Genomic DNA, 20,335 nt, shown 5'->3' on the forward strand with positions numbered 1-20,335 from the left:
ATTGAAATAGCAAAGCTTCCCCCTCCCACCTGCTGAATTCTCCTGATGGCTCTACAGAGCTGAGAAGAGACAGATGGACTCAGACCAGAAAGCCAAACACCAGCCGGGTGGTAAGATGATACAGACCAAGGGGATTGAAGGACGGAGGGAGAGGACCACTCAAAGCCTTTTGTATTTCTAGTGTAACACGTCAGAATGGGTCTTCACACAGCACATTACCAAACTAATGGGATGCTGTACAAAAACTGAACGACCCTTCATTTTTTTTTTTTTTTTTTTTTTCAGTATCACACCCTGGAAGGTTTCGCCACTCCTATTTATGGGAACGGTACTGCATTCACACATGGGTGATCAGTCCCATACCCTCCTTTTCTCTCTGGAACAACAGGATACCGGCTGGTGCCTCTCTCCTTTTTGCTCCCTCTTGTTTTCTCCGTCTGTACTTTTCTATTCTCTTCCCTCTATCGAACACCCCGGGATGTCATTACCCCCACAGATGTTGCGCTCCAGTCCTCTTATGACAAGGCAACACAAAAGCCCCACAACTCCGGAGGTAGAATTTAGAATTGACTACCTAAGACAAAGCATGCATGTAATTTCCACCCCAATACCTCGCCTGACAAACAAGGGCCTCTTTTTTCTCTCTCCTTCACTCTGTTACTCCCTAATTGGTATGGCATTCATGGTTGGAGTGTAACCGTTGTTTCCAACCACTTTTTGTCTCACATCACCTTTCCCAAACAACAAGCCTTTTTCCAAGGTTCAAATCTAGCTCCATTGCGCGCAGAAGCCCGCAGGAAACAATAGATGCTAATTTGCTAATGACATTACTGTGGAGGTTATTAAAGCATCAGCAGAGAGGCAGGAAACATCTTCTTCAGGGGGAGCTGCTCCATTGCTCCCAACCTGGACTCAACAGCAGTGCAATATGGCTGGGAAGAGATGTTGATGCCACTGTGCTGTCCTGAGGGAAGGGCCCCCTTTAGAGGAGCAATCACCATAATGATGATCTCACAAGTCGCCCATGGGCTAAACTGCTGGCTTTTATTAACGCCAGCACACAAGCATATGCACTCAGAAAACCAAATGTAACAAAGGTTGCTGTGACAACTGAGATGGTCACCATGGCGCTTTAGAGGTTGGTAGGATGGCACTGTAGCTTTCTCTGTCTTGTCGATGGGGGCAGTGCAATTAAAGAGCTTTAGAGAAGCTTTTAACTGAATCAAATGAAGACTGCATAAAAGGTCTGAATCTTTCAGTCCTATTTTTCCAATTAGATTTTTAATTCCCAAGTATTTTAATGGAAACCAATATCAAACAGATGCCAGGAACAAAGTACAAATCTGCTCCAAGATATTTTCCCGTTTAATGTTGCATTAGACAAATGAAATAAAGGCTTCTTCAAACCAGCAGCTCCACAAAATAAAAAGACGAACAACGTGTTTATACTGGAAATAAATAAAGATGAACACAGTTAAATAAATTTAGCCTTTAGTATCTATGGAACAATCTATGGACCTTTTTTGCTAATCTTGATTGATTCCAGAAATTCTGATTTTTTTGCAATTAAAGTTTTTAATAGTTTGACAGCCTTAAAAATACAATCCTCTCCAAATAAATGCAGTCCATGTAGGCGTAGGTGTTGTCAATTACAGCTACGGTACGATACTGTAGATTTTTTTGCTGTGGTATATTTTCATTAGGAAATTACTTCTCTGATGTTTTATGCATTTTTTTAGTCAAGCACTTAAATAACTTAAGATGGTTCCAACTTTTTCAACTCCAGAGAAATTCTGATTTTCTGCAGCTGAAACGGTACTGTTCAACAGTCTTGTCAAAGTGGCTGTCATGCAGTGTTAATTTTGACAGCTATTTTTATCTCAGTCTTAGTCATTAGATTACATGCCTTTTAGTTTTAGTCACATTATAGTCATTTATACTCTATAGTTTTAGTATAGTTTAAGTTGACAAAAACTCAGAAACATTTTAGTGTAGTTTCAGTCCATAGAAAGTCCTCAGATTTTAGTCTTTACTTTTAGTCCAAGCATTTATTCTCTCACCTCAGTCTCGTACCAAATCATGCTGTGCATCCTGCCAAACCTTGGGTCCCTGCTTTCTAAAGCTGAGAGGCAGAATAGCTACAGACACATTGTATTTGACAGATTTACCCACAGTGGAGAAGTATCATGGATTTTGAATGTCCAACGAAAACTAATCTTAATTTTAGTCAGTTTTAGTCATCACAGATCTATTTTTGATTAGTCTAAGTCTAGTCTTTCTCAAGGAAAAAAGGCTGTCAGCAAACACTTTTAGTCAGAGTTTTAGTCGACGAAATTAACACTGTTGTTATGGAGACAGCACTTTTGTAACATTGCTTTAGGAATGATCGATGCTATGTAAAAGACTTCTGCATAATGCAGTGGAAACTGCTACTGAAGCTGCAATTGTTTTGCTTCATCTTAGTTTGTGCTGTTTTCTTGTGATCTTCTGATGAACCACGGTTATTCTCTGCTAGTTGCCAGCTCAGTTGCCAAAGCTCACCCTTGGTCATGTCAGCCCACTTGCCAGGTAGAGGCTGGACTCACAGCTCAGCTCCACCTATCTCCACTGTTTGCTTCATGTTTGGAAGTGAGTATTCTGCTCAACAACAACTGCACTCTGCACAGTGTGTTTACTGAACAGTAAACCAACATTTTGGTTTCATTAATGAATTTCTCATGAGGAGGAAGAAATTGTGTTAAAAGTATCAGGGCACTATTCATGGATAAATTTCACATAATGAGGGAGAAGAGCTTAAACGGTAAGGCCAGACACTAGACGGTTTTCAAATCTTTAACATATTTTCCAAACAATGGTAGACCACAGACATGAGGACAAATTCAAACAGTTCTTCCATCTCATAATCCTCTGAGTGCACACACTAGACGACTCAGCCAGACTGTCAAATCACTGGAGACCACACCTGCCAACCTGCTGACTACCTCATGTGACTTCAGAAAAAAAAAAAAAAAAAAAAAAGGGTTAGGGTTAGGGAACGCTCTGTCTGTCACATCTTTACTGGCCAATCAGAGCAACAAAACACATGAAGTCATAGCCACTAACAAGCTGCACCCCTACCGAGAAATAAGCTCTATAGAGAACTGCATAACGTGAGCCATGGCGACTGTAAACATGTCAGTACACAGCCTTTGTCGTTTTCGAAAAGAAAACAACTCACTGCTGTTCTTTGTTCTTTTTTTAACGAAGAAATTATATAATAAAAATAATTGCGCCGGCCTCTTGGTGCTGCTTGCTTACGTCATGACTATGCTGCGCCCTAAAGTACTGCCCCTCGTCGCTGATTGGTCCTGTCACTTTCTAACCGGGCCCAAACGGTTCAGACGGGAGCTTTGCAATATGAATTCCCCAGTGAGAAACACTGAAACGGGCATATCCATCTGCTTTGCAAGGTTAACACTCGAGGATTATTCAGACAAATAATTGTTTGCCACAAGCCTTCGCTCAGGATACATCCCCAGAACTGGGTGAAGCAAATCTTGCCTCAAATTGGGCTCAGAAACCTGTAGTGTGTGGGTGTTCTAACCCAGAATGCTTTGTGAATAGCTCACAGCATTAACCAATTATTTAAAATCAAGAATGACACTTTCAACAGCTTTTTTTCTCATTCTGTGAAATTAAGCGGTGATGTACAGTTTCATATAATAATACACCTTATGAAGTGCAGTTTTTGTTGGACAAAGTCCTTAATTTAAAACAGGAAGTGATCTGCAGAGGTGGGCGGAGCTAAGGAGCATGTGTCTGTACGCCTTATTTTGCTAATGTTTTGTTTTTGAAGCCCCTGGTGGTGGAATTTACATTTGAAGTATACAATACTAATTTGATCATTTTATACTGAGTCTGTTTTTTTTTTGTCTTGGGCATGCATGATGATATGAGAAAAAGTGTAATGTTGCTGATTATGGCACGTTCACCTAAATTCAAAATAAGTAAAAAATATATGCAACTTTTTCACCTCTGAAGTGGCACCAGATTGAGATTGTGGCCTCCATTCACCAGGTAAAAGTGCTGAGTGACTAAGCATTGCCTGTTTCCATAGATTTTTCTTTTTTTTTTTTTTTTTTTCTTTTAATGCAATGAATTCCAACTTTTGCAATATGTTTATTACAAATGCCCATGTCGTATGATGATAATGATAACATTTCTGATTTACTGTTTGGCATCAAGGGAAGGGTCTCATTGAAATAACTGTATAAGGATCACAAACTTACCTTGGATGTAACAAACATGCCTGTATGAAGATCAGGCACGTCTGTCATTGTCATTATCTGTGCTAGTGTGCATTTTGAATGTATTGCCAATACACCAGGCTCTAACTGTATTTGCTAAACATGACTTACTCTGACAGAGTTCTGGTCTCTTGGTACACCAGTAGAGTGTGCTAGGCTTACATGTTCACACGGGTGAAAGGCTGCCTCCATACCGAGGCCACTACACTGGCTTGCAGCAGCAGTGACTTCCTGTAGAGAGGATTAAAGCTCTCTGTACAAACACAGATCTTTTATTTCTGCTCCTTCTTTAAAGGAAATTCACTGGATATGAGTATTTCTGAGAATTACTGTGTTTCTATTTTCTGTGACATAAACCACAAGAATGCACTCCTCTTCTTTTTTTCCCCCTTTGGTATTTTTTTTTACCACTTCAACTGCCCAATTTCCCTCCCCGTTCTCAGTTTATATCCGTGCAATTTATACGCCTAGTCCTGTGACAGCTGCAGCGAACATATCCACTGTTTGAATGAGAGTGCCTTCGACGCTGTGTCCTTGGTGTGGTATTGGCTCAGAGAATGAATGCATGCACACAATCACAGGACATTCTCCATTCACGTACATGTTTTATGCCCACGCTGAGAGAAAGTGTGAAAGTTGTGCTTTTATTCCAACAATAAATCCTGTGATAGACTTTAAAGTTAGTTCCCCCGTATTTGGTAGATCACCTTGACTTTCCTCAGGCAGAAGCCTCCGTTTTAGGCTGCTTTTATGTTGGTATCGATCAGCGGTGCTATCTTTTATTGATTCCCCTGCTGCACTACTATGTTTGATGGATTGATTGGCAGCCAGTAGCTAGAGACCAATTTGTCAAGGAGCATTGGACCTTGTCAGAGAAGAGCACCATTATGTCCCAATCATGGATGGCCAACATTCCCAGGGGTAGAGAGAGGGTGTGTGGGTAGTGGTGTTGCCTATTCACGGTTGGCTTGCGAGCCCTGATCATGTGCAAGACTGAGCCTGCGTTCTCACTCCCCTGCGAGTTCTAGAGGCGCTGATTGAAGCCCACCTTAAAGCGTAGATCACAGGCAGTTTCACCGTGTCGCCTTTCATTTTGCAGTTAATTTCAACTCTCATTACGACTAGGCCGTTGACATTCGAATAAACATGTTTGCATATGCCTTTTTCTCCCTCCTTTATTTCTGCGTGTAGCACAAGAGCTCCATCCTCCAAATGGCTGTGATTCAGCTGCTGCACATGATGATTTGTGCCCCCAGTAATTATACCTTCCTCGTGCTGGGAGAGAGAAAGAGACAGAGTAGGGAGGGAGGAAAAAAAAAACCTGTTGTTATTCTTAAATCCCCACTCGATGCTGGCTTAATCATTGTCTGCCTTGTCTTTGGAATGGCTGTAATTGAAACATTAGCTGTTCGGGTCTATATACAGCATGTGGGCGGATTGCGTGTGCCCTGTGGATGGATTTTAATCATAAGCCTTGATCACAAGCTGAAGAAACTTGTGTGTACTTCACATCCTTGGTCTTTGTTTCATTTTTCTGCTTCCCTGTGTTTTCCTGTGCCTCATTTTCTGCATGTGCATCACAGAGTATGTTGCAGATGAATACCTTAATGAGTATTTGGGGGCAATTAGTGGTAGAGTTAGGCAGGATGGACTATAAAATTGCATCCGAATATTTTTAGCAGCAGTGTTTCCCCTTTGAGTGGCAGTCTGTCACACCATCATGACCCTCCACTGCTCCAAAGGCACAACATACCTGTACTTAATGGAATAAATCCTTTTTGATGTATGCACATTTGTTTAATTTCAGCAGAGCATCAGCTTCTCTTATTTCTTTTGCTAGTAAGTGTATCTGCTCTAGAGTCCTGCAGCTGGTTGGGTAACTGCGGTTTCCCGACAGGTGATGGGTGAAAACCTTCAGCTATGGGAAAAAAAAAAAAAATTGTATAACTTCACAGGTGCAGGCACAGATAAAGATAAACAGAATGTAGGTGGGTGGCAACAATTTAAAAAATAGAAAATCAAAGGCTAAATGACAATGATTATCATTATTTTTACATTTAGATAAGCAAATACTCCTTCCTTGAAGTTTTTAGGTAATTTTAGGCACAGTTTTTCTCTGGTGTTACCTCTTTATCAGCTCATATGTGGGCTTGTTCTCTGGCAAATGTTTTTTTTTTTTTTTTCGGAGCCAGAGAAATTACTCTTAAATGAAAGTGAACGACTGCATGTGTACTTTGCATTTAATCACGGATCAGGTCAGGCTCTGGTATTTACAGGTCCGTGTGGATCTGGGCATTGAATGGGGAAATAACAGGTAAGGGGTTGACTTTACAGGCTTGGGTGGTTGAAATTTTGCAAAATTGGACCTGTGCAGGACTCTGATCTGCTCTGCTTGCATGTTCCCACTAGAGATGAGAATCTTGAGGCTCCTCACGATTCAATTCGGTTATGATTCATAGGGCTACAATTTGATTCTTAATCAATTGTTGATGCATTTTTAAGCACTTATATTTCTTTTTTACATATCTGTTGTTCTCACTGTCAAACATAATAAAACATTACATTTGTGTTTAGAACAAAAAGAGATGAATTAAATTTCCACTATCTTCTGATGGAAGATGTAAATTGGACATTTACAATTGCACTGGTAGTATCCTTTCCTCTTAACATTTCTGAAATTACAAGCATAAAAATGTCCTTTTTCACAGATGACAGACAACTGGTAATCTAAATCTTACTGTTATGCACTGCATGTCAGAGTTTCACCTTTTCATTTTTGTTCCTGCTATTCTACGGTATTAGATATTTAAATTATTATCGATTATCGGACGTTTATAAATTAATTCAGATTCTTCCACTCCTACATCCATCACGATGCATCTAAGAATTGATTTTTTTTTTTTTTTCTCTCACATCTAGTTCCCACTAGGGACGCACTGTTAAAGTCACTTCCTTTTTCAGTCAGCTCCAGAATTATGAGTCTGTTAACTCCTTGAAACAGACGTCAAATACAACAAGAAGAGAAAGGTTTCAAAAAGTTGAATAGCTTTTGAACCATAAATCGTAGCCATTTACTTTTGTTCCCTCTTGCGGCATGTCCATTGTTCCATTCTAAAGATGCTATCATTGCCTCTGCGTCCATAACAGAAGCGTTTCTAGCGAGTCTGCAACTTGGGTAACTTTCTGGGTCTTTAAAGATTAAATCCCGACCAGTAACATGTACGTTGAATGTCTTCATCAAATTGTAATCAGTTTCTCCTGCTAGCAGCTAGTGCTATCCCTCATTCTGTATCCCACAATGCATTGTGACGGGCTGTGACAACTAATTGCAGGCAGTCTGTTCATCAAATTTCAGCAAAGGGCTCCACTAATACTTTTATTTTTACCAATTTTTTTTTTTCTGCTGAGGTTCTACCCAGGGTGCCTGCAGATCCTTAAAAAGTCTTAGTCTTAAATTGCACTTTAGGCCATAAAAAGTCTGTTTTTTTACCAGTCAGAGGTCTTGTTTTTTAGCAGGCACTTTGAGAAAGACGTCCTTACTTAATCTTTGCTATCTAGCCAACTTCATTTTACGATTTTAATCATCTTCACCCACAGATTGTTGCATAAATATTCCCCATAATTCAGGGAATTTAGTGTCGGATGTTGCAAATTTCCTGGAGGAGGGCCTCAGACCCCTCTCTGATTATTCATTGTGTCTTAATAAACTCAGTACTGTTGTGAAACAGTAGTCCAGTTCTCCAACATCTGTGCTACCACATTGCCAACTTAAAATTCTTGCAGCCCACCCATATTTTAACAGGTATTAACAAAAAGTATGATTCTGCTTTTGAATAGGTAAACTGTTTAAAATCAGCACACCTTCTCAGCACCAAAAATGTGTATACGATAATTATCAATACTCTGTATATTGATAGAATTGAGGAATTTGATATGCAAGAGATCATCAAAAAATATCAAAAAAAGTTTGCCCTGCACCATTTGACATTTTGTAAACAGTTCATTAAATCAGAAAATGCAGTCCTGGGTACCAAGAAATATTGTACATCTCATTTTTTGACAGTTTGCTGTGCAAAAAGGTGTATTAAAATTCTAAGTTCAGGTCTTAAAATGTCTTAAATTTGATTTTAAAAGCATGTAGGAACTCTGTCAGTGTCTCCCAAACACTTTCAGTGGGCGGTTGCATAGATGTGAGACATATCCTGTTCAGTGGTTCTTTTTGATCATCATCAACATTAATTGTTTTCATGTAAACTGTGTTTTCTTACCCTTTATCTCATTTGAAAATACATCTGTACTTTTTAAACGTCATTATAACTTCCAGCTCTAATACGTGTGCCTCCAACATCACCAAGTCAAAGGCAGCAATCCATTAGTGAGTGCTATTGACTTTCCTTTAAGCGATGCCATCCTGCACAGCCGAGAACAGCATGTTGTATTCACGAGCAGGCTCCGTGATGACTTGATACCTGCTCTATACTTAGTGCTTTCCAACTCCAGTGGCAGCCTCAGAGACAGGCAACCGAAAGGAAGCATTTGCTCAAACGTATTGACCACTTTCATGAATTTTTCATTGGCCGCTCAAGGCGATGGGTTGCCAGCTGGGTGGGTTGCAAAGATGAGGCGCCCATTCGATGCCGCTGACCACACACAACCCCCCCTGCGGGCTAGCAGCGCATTTCAAAGGTTTATCTCCTTGAACCTTTTAAACACCTGAGTGATACTGTACTTTAGAGGCCCTCGCCACATCTCTATCACCACTATGACTCACCCAACATTAGACCTCAGGCCCAAAACTACTTCTGACCGGCGTTGTCCTTGGCAACAACTTGAGCCACAGCTTATCCTCTCTCTCTCGCTCTCTCTATCTTTCTCTCTGCCGTTTGTTTTTGAGGCTCTGTCTCTTGGATCTCAGACGTTGGATCTTATAAAAACATGTTGATCTTGCACATATTTCTCCACAGGCAGGGGAGTCCAGCTCTGTCAGAGTGTCTCCAGAGACAGCACACCTCTCAGAGCCAAATCCCACCAACCCCTCCAACCGTAACACCTCCGCGCCTTTCGCTCCAATCCACACCCCCCACCCCCACCTTAGTCCCCAGTGGGTGGTCGATATACAGACCTCTTGGTCTCAAAATGAGATGCTGACTCATTTGCCGTTTTGTTTCACCACCCCCCCATTGGGGCTGCTGATAGCACCTTAAAGCACTTGGCCTTGCCAATGCATTGTCCCTGACATGGAGCCAACTGCGGTGTGTCATCACCTCCTCAGGTTTTTTTTTTAATCCACTGAGGAATCATAAAGAAATAATTGCTTCATTAAGAGCCTGGTTTAGTCTAAATGCTGCTTCTATATGTCGTATTGAGCTAGTTTGAGCTAGTTTCCAAGGCTTTTTCTCTTCTATCCAACCAAATAAGTCGATCTAATCTCACATTTCAAACTTTGTTTTTTTAATGAAAGAATCAAGAAAATATTGCAAGAATAGCAACTGCATATTTTTCGTATTGAAATTAAAACCACAGTATCAGTGTCTCTTTAAAGTATGCATGCAAAAATGCTCCTTTTTTTTCTACCACTGTAGGTTTTTATTGAAACTTTCTGCAGTGAAAACATTTGATGTTCACCAGAAGTAGAAGTTAAACCCATCATTTTTCAAAACGAGCAAGGGCCAGTGAAATGAATAAGGGCTGTCATTGTTAATGTCTTAATCAGGATGTGGTTAAGGATGAAAATTAACACAATTTTATTTTAAGATATGATAATAGCGTGCTATTTTGTTGTTTTAGGTTGTTATAGGTAAACTACTGTTGTGAGCTTGCAGTTGGATATAACTCTCCTTCCTGCCCCAGAAAAGATTCAGTAGTGAATTGTAGTGCTGCACAGTGAGTCTAAATGCAATCGCAAAAAGTTGCAATTGTGTCATTCGTTTTGGAAAGCTCCCATACAATATGTTTGGGAAGGGCAAGACTTTTCAGAAATCAGATCAGGTCAGATCAGATCAACAAAACAGGACACGTATGCATGCGCTTCTCTTGAGCTGAAAGGCTACCGCTGCCATAGGTGGCGCTTTCATTGTGAATAAAACTGATGCCAACCGCTGCTGTGGCTACATCTGAACTAATCATTCCCCTAGCAGCCATCGTATACTCCTACTCGCACAACAATTAACCCTTCCCCCTGTAACTCCAACAAGCTCATGCTGAAGCAGGTCTGCAGGAGAGCAAAAACATCTTTCCCTTCATGAAAAGCTTTGTGGTGTTTTTTATTCCTTTTATTATGCTGACACATGGTCCAGTTATAGTAAACTAAAGCTACGCCACAGCTACCTCTGAGCAGTGTTAATTTTGTCGACTAAAAATGTTCGTCTACAGCCTTTTTTTTTCATGACAAAAACTAGACTAAGACTAACAAAAATAGATCTGTGATGACTAAAACTGACAAAAACTAAGTTTATTTTTCATCAGGATGACAAAAACTAAACTAAACTAAAATGTGTTGTAGTTTTCGTGGGACATTTAAAATCCGTAATATTACACCACTGAGGGTCAATCTGTCAACAAACGATGCAGCTATAGCTACTCTGCCTCTAATCTGTAGAAAGCAGAGACCCCAGGTTTGGCTGGGTGCATGGAACACACTACCATGATTTGGTAACAGATTTAGGCAAGAAAATAAATGCTCGGACTAAAATTAAAGACTAAAATGTGAGGACTTTTTATGGACTAAAACTAGACTAAAATATTTTGAGTTTTTGTTGGCTAAAACTAGATTGACACTTAAACAGATACAAATTACAAAAATGTGACTAAAACTAAAATGCATTTCATTTAAAGACTAAAATTAAAAATCACTGCCAAAATTAACACTGCCTCCGAGTTAATCACTGCACTGGAGGCAGCCATTGTAAACGGCTTGGAGTACAGATAAACCTACCCGTAGCTACCACCTTGTTCTCCTCAAATGATACTGATTGGTCCAAAGTGTTCGGTCTGAAATAAATGTTGTGGATTGGAGCCTTTCTAGATGGATATTCCTGATGGCAGACATGAGTCTGGCAAATCCATCTATTTTGCAAGGATATGGATTAGCACATACCAATGAAGGAGCATGTACCAATAAGGACCAACAACCCATGTATATTGCACATACCCATATTGCACAAGACAGAATAGAAACATATGTTTGTTTGTTTGCTTTTCTTAAAAAGCAGTAGTCAAGTAACAATGTGAAAAAATGAATCTAACGAAAAATAAAAGATAAAAAAATATAAAAATGTGAAGAAGAGATAAACACCATTGAATTATTTCTTGCAGAAAGCCCTTTAAGTATGCACTAGTTCCTCAACTGCATTTTGTAAAAGTACCTTTGATTTAAAAAAATTATCTACTTTTGTCATGTCTGTCAACCTAATGTCTCTTCACTTTTCTTGTTCTGTTCTGCACCACTCAAAAAAGATGACACAAGTATAAAAGACAAATGCAAAACTGCTAATTTACATCTGTTGCCCCTTGCCAGAACCATAGTACTTACGGTGTGCCAACAGGCTACAGCAAGATAAATGAAAACTCAGCTGATTAAAGTGCATGTTACAAAGTGCTATTTTAAAGTGTAAGGAGTGATTTTCTACACGTGTTTTGCAGACTTGAGTCAAGTACCACAAGTTGTATAAATGAAGGAGCACTCTTAATGACTCTGGCCACTCCTGCTGACAGAGACAGCAAGAAAAAGCTACATCAAGGGTGATACATGGACATGTGTCCGCCCCCCACATGTATACAACAATAAGATCATACATACTGACAAAAAATAGTCACAAAGGCTGGCATTCATGTAGGCACCAAACACATCAGTACCTTCAGTACCTTTAGATTAAGACAATCGAATTACAAAGAAAGTATCTGTGTCCACAGATAATGTATTTTCTGCAGACAGCTCCCCTAACCACAGTTTAAGAGCATTTCTCACATGCATGTTTTGTTGCCAAGTTACAAAAGTTGACCCCTTCTTTGCTTGATCACACTGTAAGGTCTGCTTTAAATAGCTTTGTGCACTTGATAATTTTCTTTCTTCAAAATCCCCATCAAAACCATGTAAGAGAATAATGTCCTGGCATTAGCAGACCTGGAAACTGTAATGATGAGTCAAATCAGTTTCTCTTCTACCATTTGTTGTTGACAAAGCTGATTTCAAGAGGAGCAGCACCGTTCCAAAAAGTTGAACCTTTTTAAACCGAGAGAGCTAATTTAAACTCAGGAAGCTGATCACAGAAAACAGCGGACTACTATCAGTTTTGTCTCATAACGAGCACTGCCAGTGCAACAAATGTTGTGTATGGACAAAGTCTATATCTGAAAAAGTAAGAAACAGAAGCTAAATGGGGACACCTTAAAAGTTCAACAGTGTATATATTTGTCAGAATAGACACCTTGAAGCTGTCTCCTATGAACGATTCTGGTATAGCAGTGCAGGACTCTTTTAAACGTCAACATCTTGATTTACCCTCAGGATTGATAAAGTATCCATCCATCCATCCATCCATCCATCCATCCATCCATCCATCTGTCCATCCATCCATCCATCCAACTTTTCATCCATCCATCAAACAACTCTCTATTTATCCATCCATTCATTCATAATCCATCCACCCAGAAAATTAAAAACAAAAGCTTCACATTGTCAATTTGTATTTCAAATGATGCTTTGTGAAATACTTGAATCTTTAAATTGTGATTTACTGTTTACCTTCAGCGATTTATTGGGATTTTAAAAATACCTATTTGACAGCGTTAAAAGTAGGGTTGTCAAATGATAAAAATATTTGAAATACCATTAATTTGCATTTATTTACTTTTTTTTAGATTTTTTTTGTACTTTCTTAACTAATTTTGATTTAATTCCTGTTTAAAATACAGTCCTGCTTTCCCTTTCAAAGAAAATAAGGGACTTGAAGTAAATTGAAGATTATGACATGAATTAAACCACAAAAAAAAGAACTTAGACAGGGATAGATTTAGATTTAACTAATTTAAGCAGCCATAGCAAGTTTCAAGACATGACATGAAGTATGTCATACGTGTAGAACCCCACACATTTAGAAGGAGCTTCTATAGAATAGCAAATATTAAGCCCTTACAAATTAACATTTATTTTCACTCACAACATTTACCTGGAATTAAAGAAGTAAAATGATATAAAGCCATTTCAGGAATAGTAATAGAATTCATACACATTTGTTAAGAGTTGAAATTCAATTAATAAATTTAATCTCTTTGTTGTAGCAAGTTTCATACAAAATAATGAAGAAAGAAGTAAAAAAAAAAACAGAATAGGAACACTAAAGAAGTGGTAAAAGGGTAAATATTTGATTATACAAAGTTGTACGAAGTTCAGATGACTTCTGATTTGTCCACTGAGGTGTCTTTGGTTTTTTTGAAGTGAATTGAGACATTAAGGAGTTGTGGTGGACTTATTTTACATCACTGCAGGGAAAAACTGACATGGCTTAATCAAAGTGTGTTGAAAAGGCCAATAAAGCATGTGATTTGTGCAATAAAAAAGAAATTAACTCACTAATCACAGACCTGAATTGCACTGTAATCAATGCTGATAACCCCACTTTGAAGTAAAGCATAAATCCTTTGAAATCATCAGTTCTGGCACGTTTGTCCTGCAGCAGAGGCTTATTAGATTGCATTGGAAATGTTAACATCATGCTGGCATCTTTAAGAAACTTTATACTTTTTCCAAGAATGTCATGCAACACTTTCATCAAATGTATTTTCATTTATTTTAAACTGTTTGTTTATTCTGAGAATTATATTTTTAGATGAAGCTGACCTTTGTACTGAACACTCTCTTCTCTCCCCTCCTCTTCTGTCTTTGCAGGACATGCGGGAGGTCTGGCTCAACTTCCCACCACACCCCCTGCAGGTGAGTCGAGATATGTTTCATTATTGATGTTTATTTGGCCTGGTGCCTCTCATTAGATCCCGCCTCAACCCCACGACACAAAAGCCTTCTCCATCTTTGAAGTTTCTCCAACCTGAAAGCAGCGTTTTGCTTGTGTGTATCTGTGCGTGAGGTTGGTGCTAACAGAGGTGGAAAAGCTGTTAGTTATTTCGCCTGAGGCTCACTGAGTTCTTTAAAGCTGTCACAAGGCCCCCAGTAGCCTTTCACAAGTCTCCATTGTTCTCCCCCCCCATGTCTCACCGCTCGCCATTATGGTCGAGACCCTAATCCCCTTTTTTCATTGACTCACTCCTTCTCTTTTCTTACTCCTCTCTTCCATCATCACACGCCTTGACTCAGGCTCTCTGCCTCCTCGGTCGTCTCTCCACAGCCATCCTTTGCTTTGCATGATCTGCCCAGAAACATTGAACATGTCAACAGCATTTGTTTGAAATTAGGATTTGGAAGAAGAGATCAAAGATGCCTTAACAGGATTACAGTCCCGAATCACATGAAGCCCCCAGGGACCGACAGGCATCCTTCTCTCTGATGTGTCTGTGTGGGGAAAGTGTTTCTTTGTGTGAATGCCGAGACTCGTCTTAAGCAGTTTATTCATCTCAGAGTGTTCCTATCTTTTGCATTCCTACATTTAATCCAAAAAGCTTTGAGTTTGACTGCTTGTACGTTGTATATATGTTTGTTTTGCTTCATCTTCACCTCTTCACCCCTTGGATTTTTCATCCACGACGCCTTGTCAGAGCCCAAAATAAACCTGTCGCATCCAGCAGTCTGTTTTCCCGGTGAGTTGCACAGCAGAGGCCCCAGCGGCAGGCTCCGCGGGTAAGGGTGGAGCCCTGGGGTCAGCCCTACAACCGCTCTGTGGTGCAAGGGGGGGGGGACTCCACACAGTGCTGCATGAGTAGTCATTAGCCGCTTCAGAGCCGCGGCCTCATTACCACACAGTGCGCATGGCTGAGGTTTCCTCTGTGTGCTCCCCTGCCAGCGGGGTAACGCCTGTTAAATTGTGCCAACCTCTTGGTAGTGTCATGGCATCCTGACCTTTTGATGATATAATCTGAGCAGTTTCACACAATGAAAACATCTCTGCCATCCTTTATTTATTTGATTATTCATTGTATGATTGATGAAGGCCAAAAGGAGTTTAAACCTTGATTAAAAAAAGAAAAGCTATGTAGAGATGTAAAAGGATGTCAACCCTGTTGACTGTTAAACTTATGGATGTAGCCACAGTGACCTCTCATTTTGGTTTGTTGACTGTGTTTTCAAAGCCTTTAGGTTTGCATGTCAACCATGTTTGGTTAAGAGGATGAAGCTTTACATGAGCAATGGGACTGCAAATGTCAAATAATCAAAACCAAAAAGGCCCGTGCTGAAGCATGATTCCTGTAATTAAAATGATAGATAAATGATGTAAATGAAGAAGTTAAAACAAGGAAAATACATGCAGCTTTACAAAACAATGAAAGATACTTAATAGGGCTGAATGATACTTTGGAATAAACAGGCGTAATAATTTTTCTCTCTGTGATATACAGTGCATTCACTTTTTTGGTTTTCTTATGTTGTAGTGTGATGCTAGAGTCACAAAAAGCATTATATTTCCCATTAATTTACACTCAGCAACCAAGGGTGACAGAGTGAAAAAAAAGTTATATACATTTTTGCAAATATGTGAAAAATAAAAAAACTGCAATATTACGCCAACTTAAGTATTCAGACCCTTTGCAAAAACTCTGTAAATGTAGCTCAGGTTTTTGGGATGCCCGATATTATCTGCCTCATATTGATATCAGCAAAAATGAAAATTCCTGCTGATATTTAAAACCAATGTTTTGGCTGTGGATATCAGCATATATTGCCTTTGTACTAGTAAGTTTGTAAAGTTTTACTTACTTTACTTTAAGTACTCAAGTTTGTTTCTTCTTTTTATCCTTATATATTAAAATGTGTTCAAAGGACTGAAGTTTTAGGTCTGAAATACATATTTGAAATGTCGTTATAGATATCAGTATCAGCTAAAATAGGGCCTTGTCCAGAGGGAGACAAAGACAATATATTTCTGTTTTGTTTTTAAAAAAAGTTTTCCATAAATACGAGATTGTTTCAGGAAATGTCTGCGTAAGCATGGGACCACTGTAGTATATATGCCAAGCCTGTAAGTGGTGCTGTAACGCTTCCATCGAAATGCACCAAAAGAGAGAAGAAGATCACAGAAAACTGCCACAAACTTTCTCCTGGTTGCTCTTCTGGTTGTTCTCCGAGGTGGATTTAAGAACATCTGGTGTATGCTGTTCTCTGTGGTGGTAAAGGCGCATCAGATTTTGCTGTAAAAGCCATAATAAGCTCAGTAGCTTCTGCAGCACGAACACAATCCTGTAACCCGCCATTGCTGTTTTGGTTTGACACGCACATGCAGCATAGGTGGGCTACGCTATGCATGATGTAATCGTTTCAAGAATTATGCAGTTGGCTGTCCACATGGAGACGACACAGTAAGCATTCAGAGATTTGTTCACTCTTGGACCCGTTTTCAACAAGTAGCTTTTACCTCCCCCCGAAACACTGTGTCCGAGTGCATTGAACGCCGATACGACAAAAAACGTTTGTGTATACTCTTGAATTCGTCTCCGTGTGGACAGGGCCTAAATTTGTAAATATTGGCTTATCAGATGTTTAAGTCAAAAGTCATAAAAAAAAAAGCCAATATCGTGCATCCCTGTCAGGGTCCTCCCATTTCTTTGGGTCTGTGCTGAGATGTTTCTACACCCTGATTGGAGTCAAATTTAATTTATTAGACATGATTATTGCAATGCACAGATCTGGGGAAGGCTACAAAAAAAATCTTAAGGTTCCCAAGATAACAGTGGCCTCCATGATTCTCAAGTGGAAGAAGTTTGGCAGAACCAGGGCTCTTCCAAGAGTTGTTAGCCTGGCCAGACTGAGCAATCAGGGCAGAAGGGCCTTAGTAAAAGATGTGACCAAGAACCTGATGATCAATGTGGCTATGATCCAGAGATCCTGTGAGGAGGTGGGACAAAGTTCCAGAAGGACAGTCATCACTGGAGCCCTCCACCATCTGATCCACTGATGAAACCAAGTTTGAACTGTTTAGCCTCAATTCTAAATGTTATGCCTGGAGAAAACCAGGCCCCGCTTATCACCTGCCTAATACCATCCCAACAGTAAAGCTTGGTAGGGGAAGCATCATGCTGTGGGGGTGTTTCTCAACAGTCTGGGAGACTTGTCAGGATTCAGGGTGAGCTGAATGGAGCAAAGTACAGAAATATCCTTAATGAAAACCTGTTCTGCAGCTCTCAGGAGTTCAGACTGGGCTGAAGACTCACCTTTCTACATGACAATGACCCTAAGCACACAGCCAAGACAACATAGGAGTGATTTAGGGACAACTCTGTGAATGTTGTTGTGTGGCCAAGCCAGAGACCTGAAAATGTCTGTCCATCAACGGTACCCATCCAACCTGTTCAAGCTTGAGAGGATTTGTAAAGAAGAATTGGAGGTATGCAACGCTTGTTGCATCATATTCAAAAGACTCTAGGCTGTAATTGCTGCCAAAGGGGCTTTAACTAAGTACTGAGTAAAGGGCCTGCACTCTTCTGTCAATGGATTATGTCAGTGTTTTTTCTTTTTAATAAATTTGCATGAGTAAACGGAGTGGTTGCACAGACTAAAACATTTTTTGCATCCAATCTAAACTTTGTTATTTGCTATCAAGTTGAAATTTGATGCACTTTTACAGGGAAGGACTGGTTTTGTCTCCTAGCATCAAGTGGCCACTAGAGGAACTACAGCTCTTGGTGCTACAGTATTGGCTTCCTTTCAGTTCTCTTTGCTAACCAAGATGGGGATGACACACGGAGGTAGAAAGGAAAAGCCTTAATGAGACTTGAGTGGATGGCAATGGCAGCTCGCCACGACATGGGTAATTATGCGTAATGCCGTCTTTGGCATACACGCATACATTAGCCGTGCCACGACGCGCCCCACAGAGCGCAGAGGAAGGCTTCGTGGTCGACAGGCACGTCGTCATGTCTTCCGTGTTCACTTGATCCGCACCAGCGCATCATCACCCGCTCAGCTCTCCACAATAATTTACCAGAACGTCATTTAGTCTGCATTTCTAAATTCCTCCTTTGGTTTATTAGAGAGATACATGAGTTTCAGGCTTTTATATGAGCCTCTAAAGACCTCGGCTCTGATTCTGATTTCTGTCTGGACTGAGCTGAAAGTGATGCTTTGAAGCCATTTCAAAAAGTGTTTTTTCCCCTCTTTTTCACAACTACTGTTGATTTTTTTCCACCTCTCTTCACTTCGTTTGAAGCCTTGCTGCTGGCCATTCCCCCTGAAGGATAGCTAGCGCCTATGAGTGCTGAACTCTTCAGATGCCATTAGTTGTGATGCATGACATTTAAACGCCTCCCCTTAATTAACAGAGGGGAAAAAGGCAGAAATGAAATGTTTCTTAGGACATATTGGAAGATGGAACCATGACATTACTGGCGGCACTCCAATTAAAATACTGAGTTTAAAAATAAATCTCTGCTCCACGCTCTGGCTTGACATGGAAGACTCTAAGAAAGTGTTTACTTGTCATTTCTTCATGAAAACACAAAGATGCTGCAGAATGAAGAAAGTAGAGGGATTTGAATGTAGCTGTCTTTAGTCGTATTTTTGGGTGCTTTATAGTTTACAACTTAATTGATCAAGCTAACACAGTCAATCAGATGTGCTTTAGTTTCCTTTGAATGTCCACATAAAATCATTTCTCTCCTTCTATTTCTAATGAAAAGATGTCTTGGTCAAGCTCACAGTTCTTCCACGCAGAGACCAATTAGATGTTTCTGAGAGCCTAATTAGTGCATCCACAAGGATATCTTGTCATTTAACAAATATGCATGAACATTTTTTTAGTATATGTCTTTAATGGGCACAGCGATGAGAAGTTTCTGCACTTTAGAACATTCATAAGCCTTTTTTCCACCTTTGAACATAGCCCCCTGTGGTCTAAATGAAACGTCTGTGCCATGTTTTCATCGAATAATATTCATCAAACACCACAGGAGGCTTTTGACCCTGTATAAACCAGCTCTAAACAACCTTTCTCAGAGTGTTGGCTTTGATGCATGTCTCTTTAAATGTTCATGAGCTCCTTCTCACCCCACCCCCTTTCTTTTAAGAGAATGTTTTACAAAACATGCTAATGTTAACCCTACTCCAAATTAAGCAAGTTTTTAGGCCAGTTGCTAATGTTGCTAACATTATTATCTTGTACTTAACGTGATAGATTGGCCAGATTCAATGTTTGTTATCAGGTAGATCCACCTTGCAAAACTTCATTCTGAAACAGTTGCGTCAAGTCTGAGAACAGACTGGACAAATCAGTGTCATTTTTATGCTAGTGTGATTAGTTTTCAACTACAAAACATAAATTGCTCATCATGAATTAACACATGTCAAGGTTAAGCAAGTAAATGTAATATTTATCCTTGTAAATCACTAATTCTCTCTTTCAAGAAAATAGATTGACTTGATAATTAAATTAAAATATCTTTATTAGACTTAAATCATTAAAGTGGCTTAGTTACATCCAAACAAAGTTCATCCATGTAACAAAAATAGGTGAAATGCCCTTTAAGGTTTCACTGCAGTGTCTGTGCTGCCTTATTGATCAGAATTTGCAGTTAGCTTAGTGATTAGCCATTTGCCTAATACATTAAGTGGCAAAGCACATAGCTCAACATCAACACCATAAATTAGCATCCCATGTTAGTGGTTAGCATGCTGTGCTAGCAGTTAGCATTCCAGTCTAAATATATACATGACAGGTTAGCAAATAGCATGGCGATTGTCTGAGCGGTTGGCCTTGTGCGCTAACGCTGAGCACCAGCCAAGGTACTTTGTCTGCTTATGCACCAGTCAAATTAGCCTGGCAGTACACAACAAACTGAGTATATTTTGCATGCACTTATTGTGAATTTCAATACAGACAGACTTACCTCAGGAGCAACATAATCCATTTCAGTAGAGTAGGAGTAATGGCAGCATGTAAAAGAAATCAAAG

The 20,335-nt window shown here is 39.7% G+C and overlaps 1 protein-coding gene across 3 annotated transcripts in view; it reads left to right on the forward strand.

The window, feature by feature from the left end:
• Positions 1 to 20,335, forward strand: part of drosha (drosha ribonuclease III) — a 216,738-nt gene that overhangs the window by 124,583 nt on the left and 71,820 nt on the right. For all 3 annotated transcript variants that reach the window (XM_041814120.1, XM_041814121.1, XM_041814119.1), the window contains exon 24: positions 14,173 to 14,217. In XM_041814120.1, coding sequence (XP_041670054.1) covers positions 14,173 to 14,217 — 45 coding nt within the window. The remainder of the gene's footprint in view (positions 1 to 14,172; positions 14,218 to 20,335) is intronic.

This window comes from Cheilinus undulatus, linkage group 19 (genome assembly GCF_018320785.1).
Source record: "Cheilinus undulatus linkage group 19, ASM1832078v1, whole genome shotgun sequence".
NCBI lineage: Eukaryota > Metazoa > Chordata > Actinopteri > Labriformes > Labridae > Cheilinus > Cheilinus undulatus.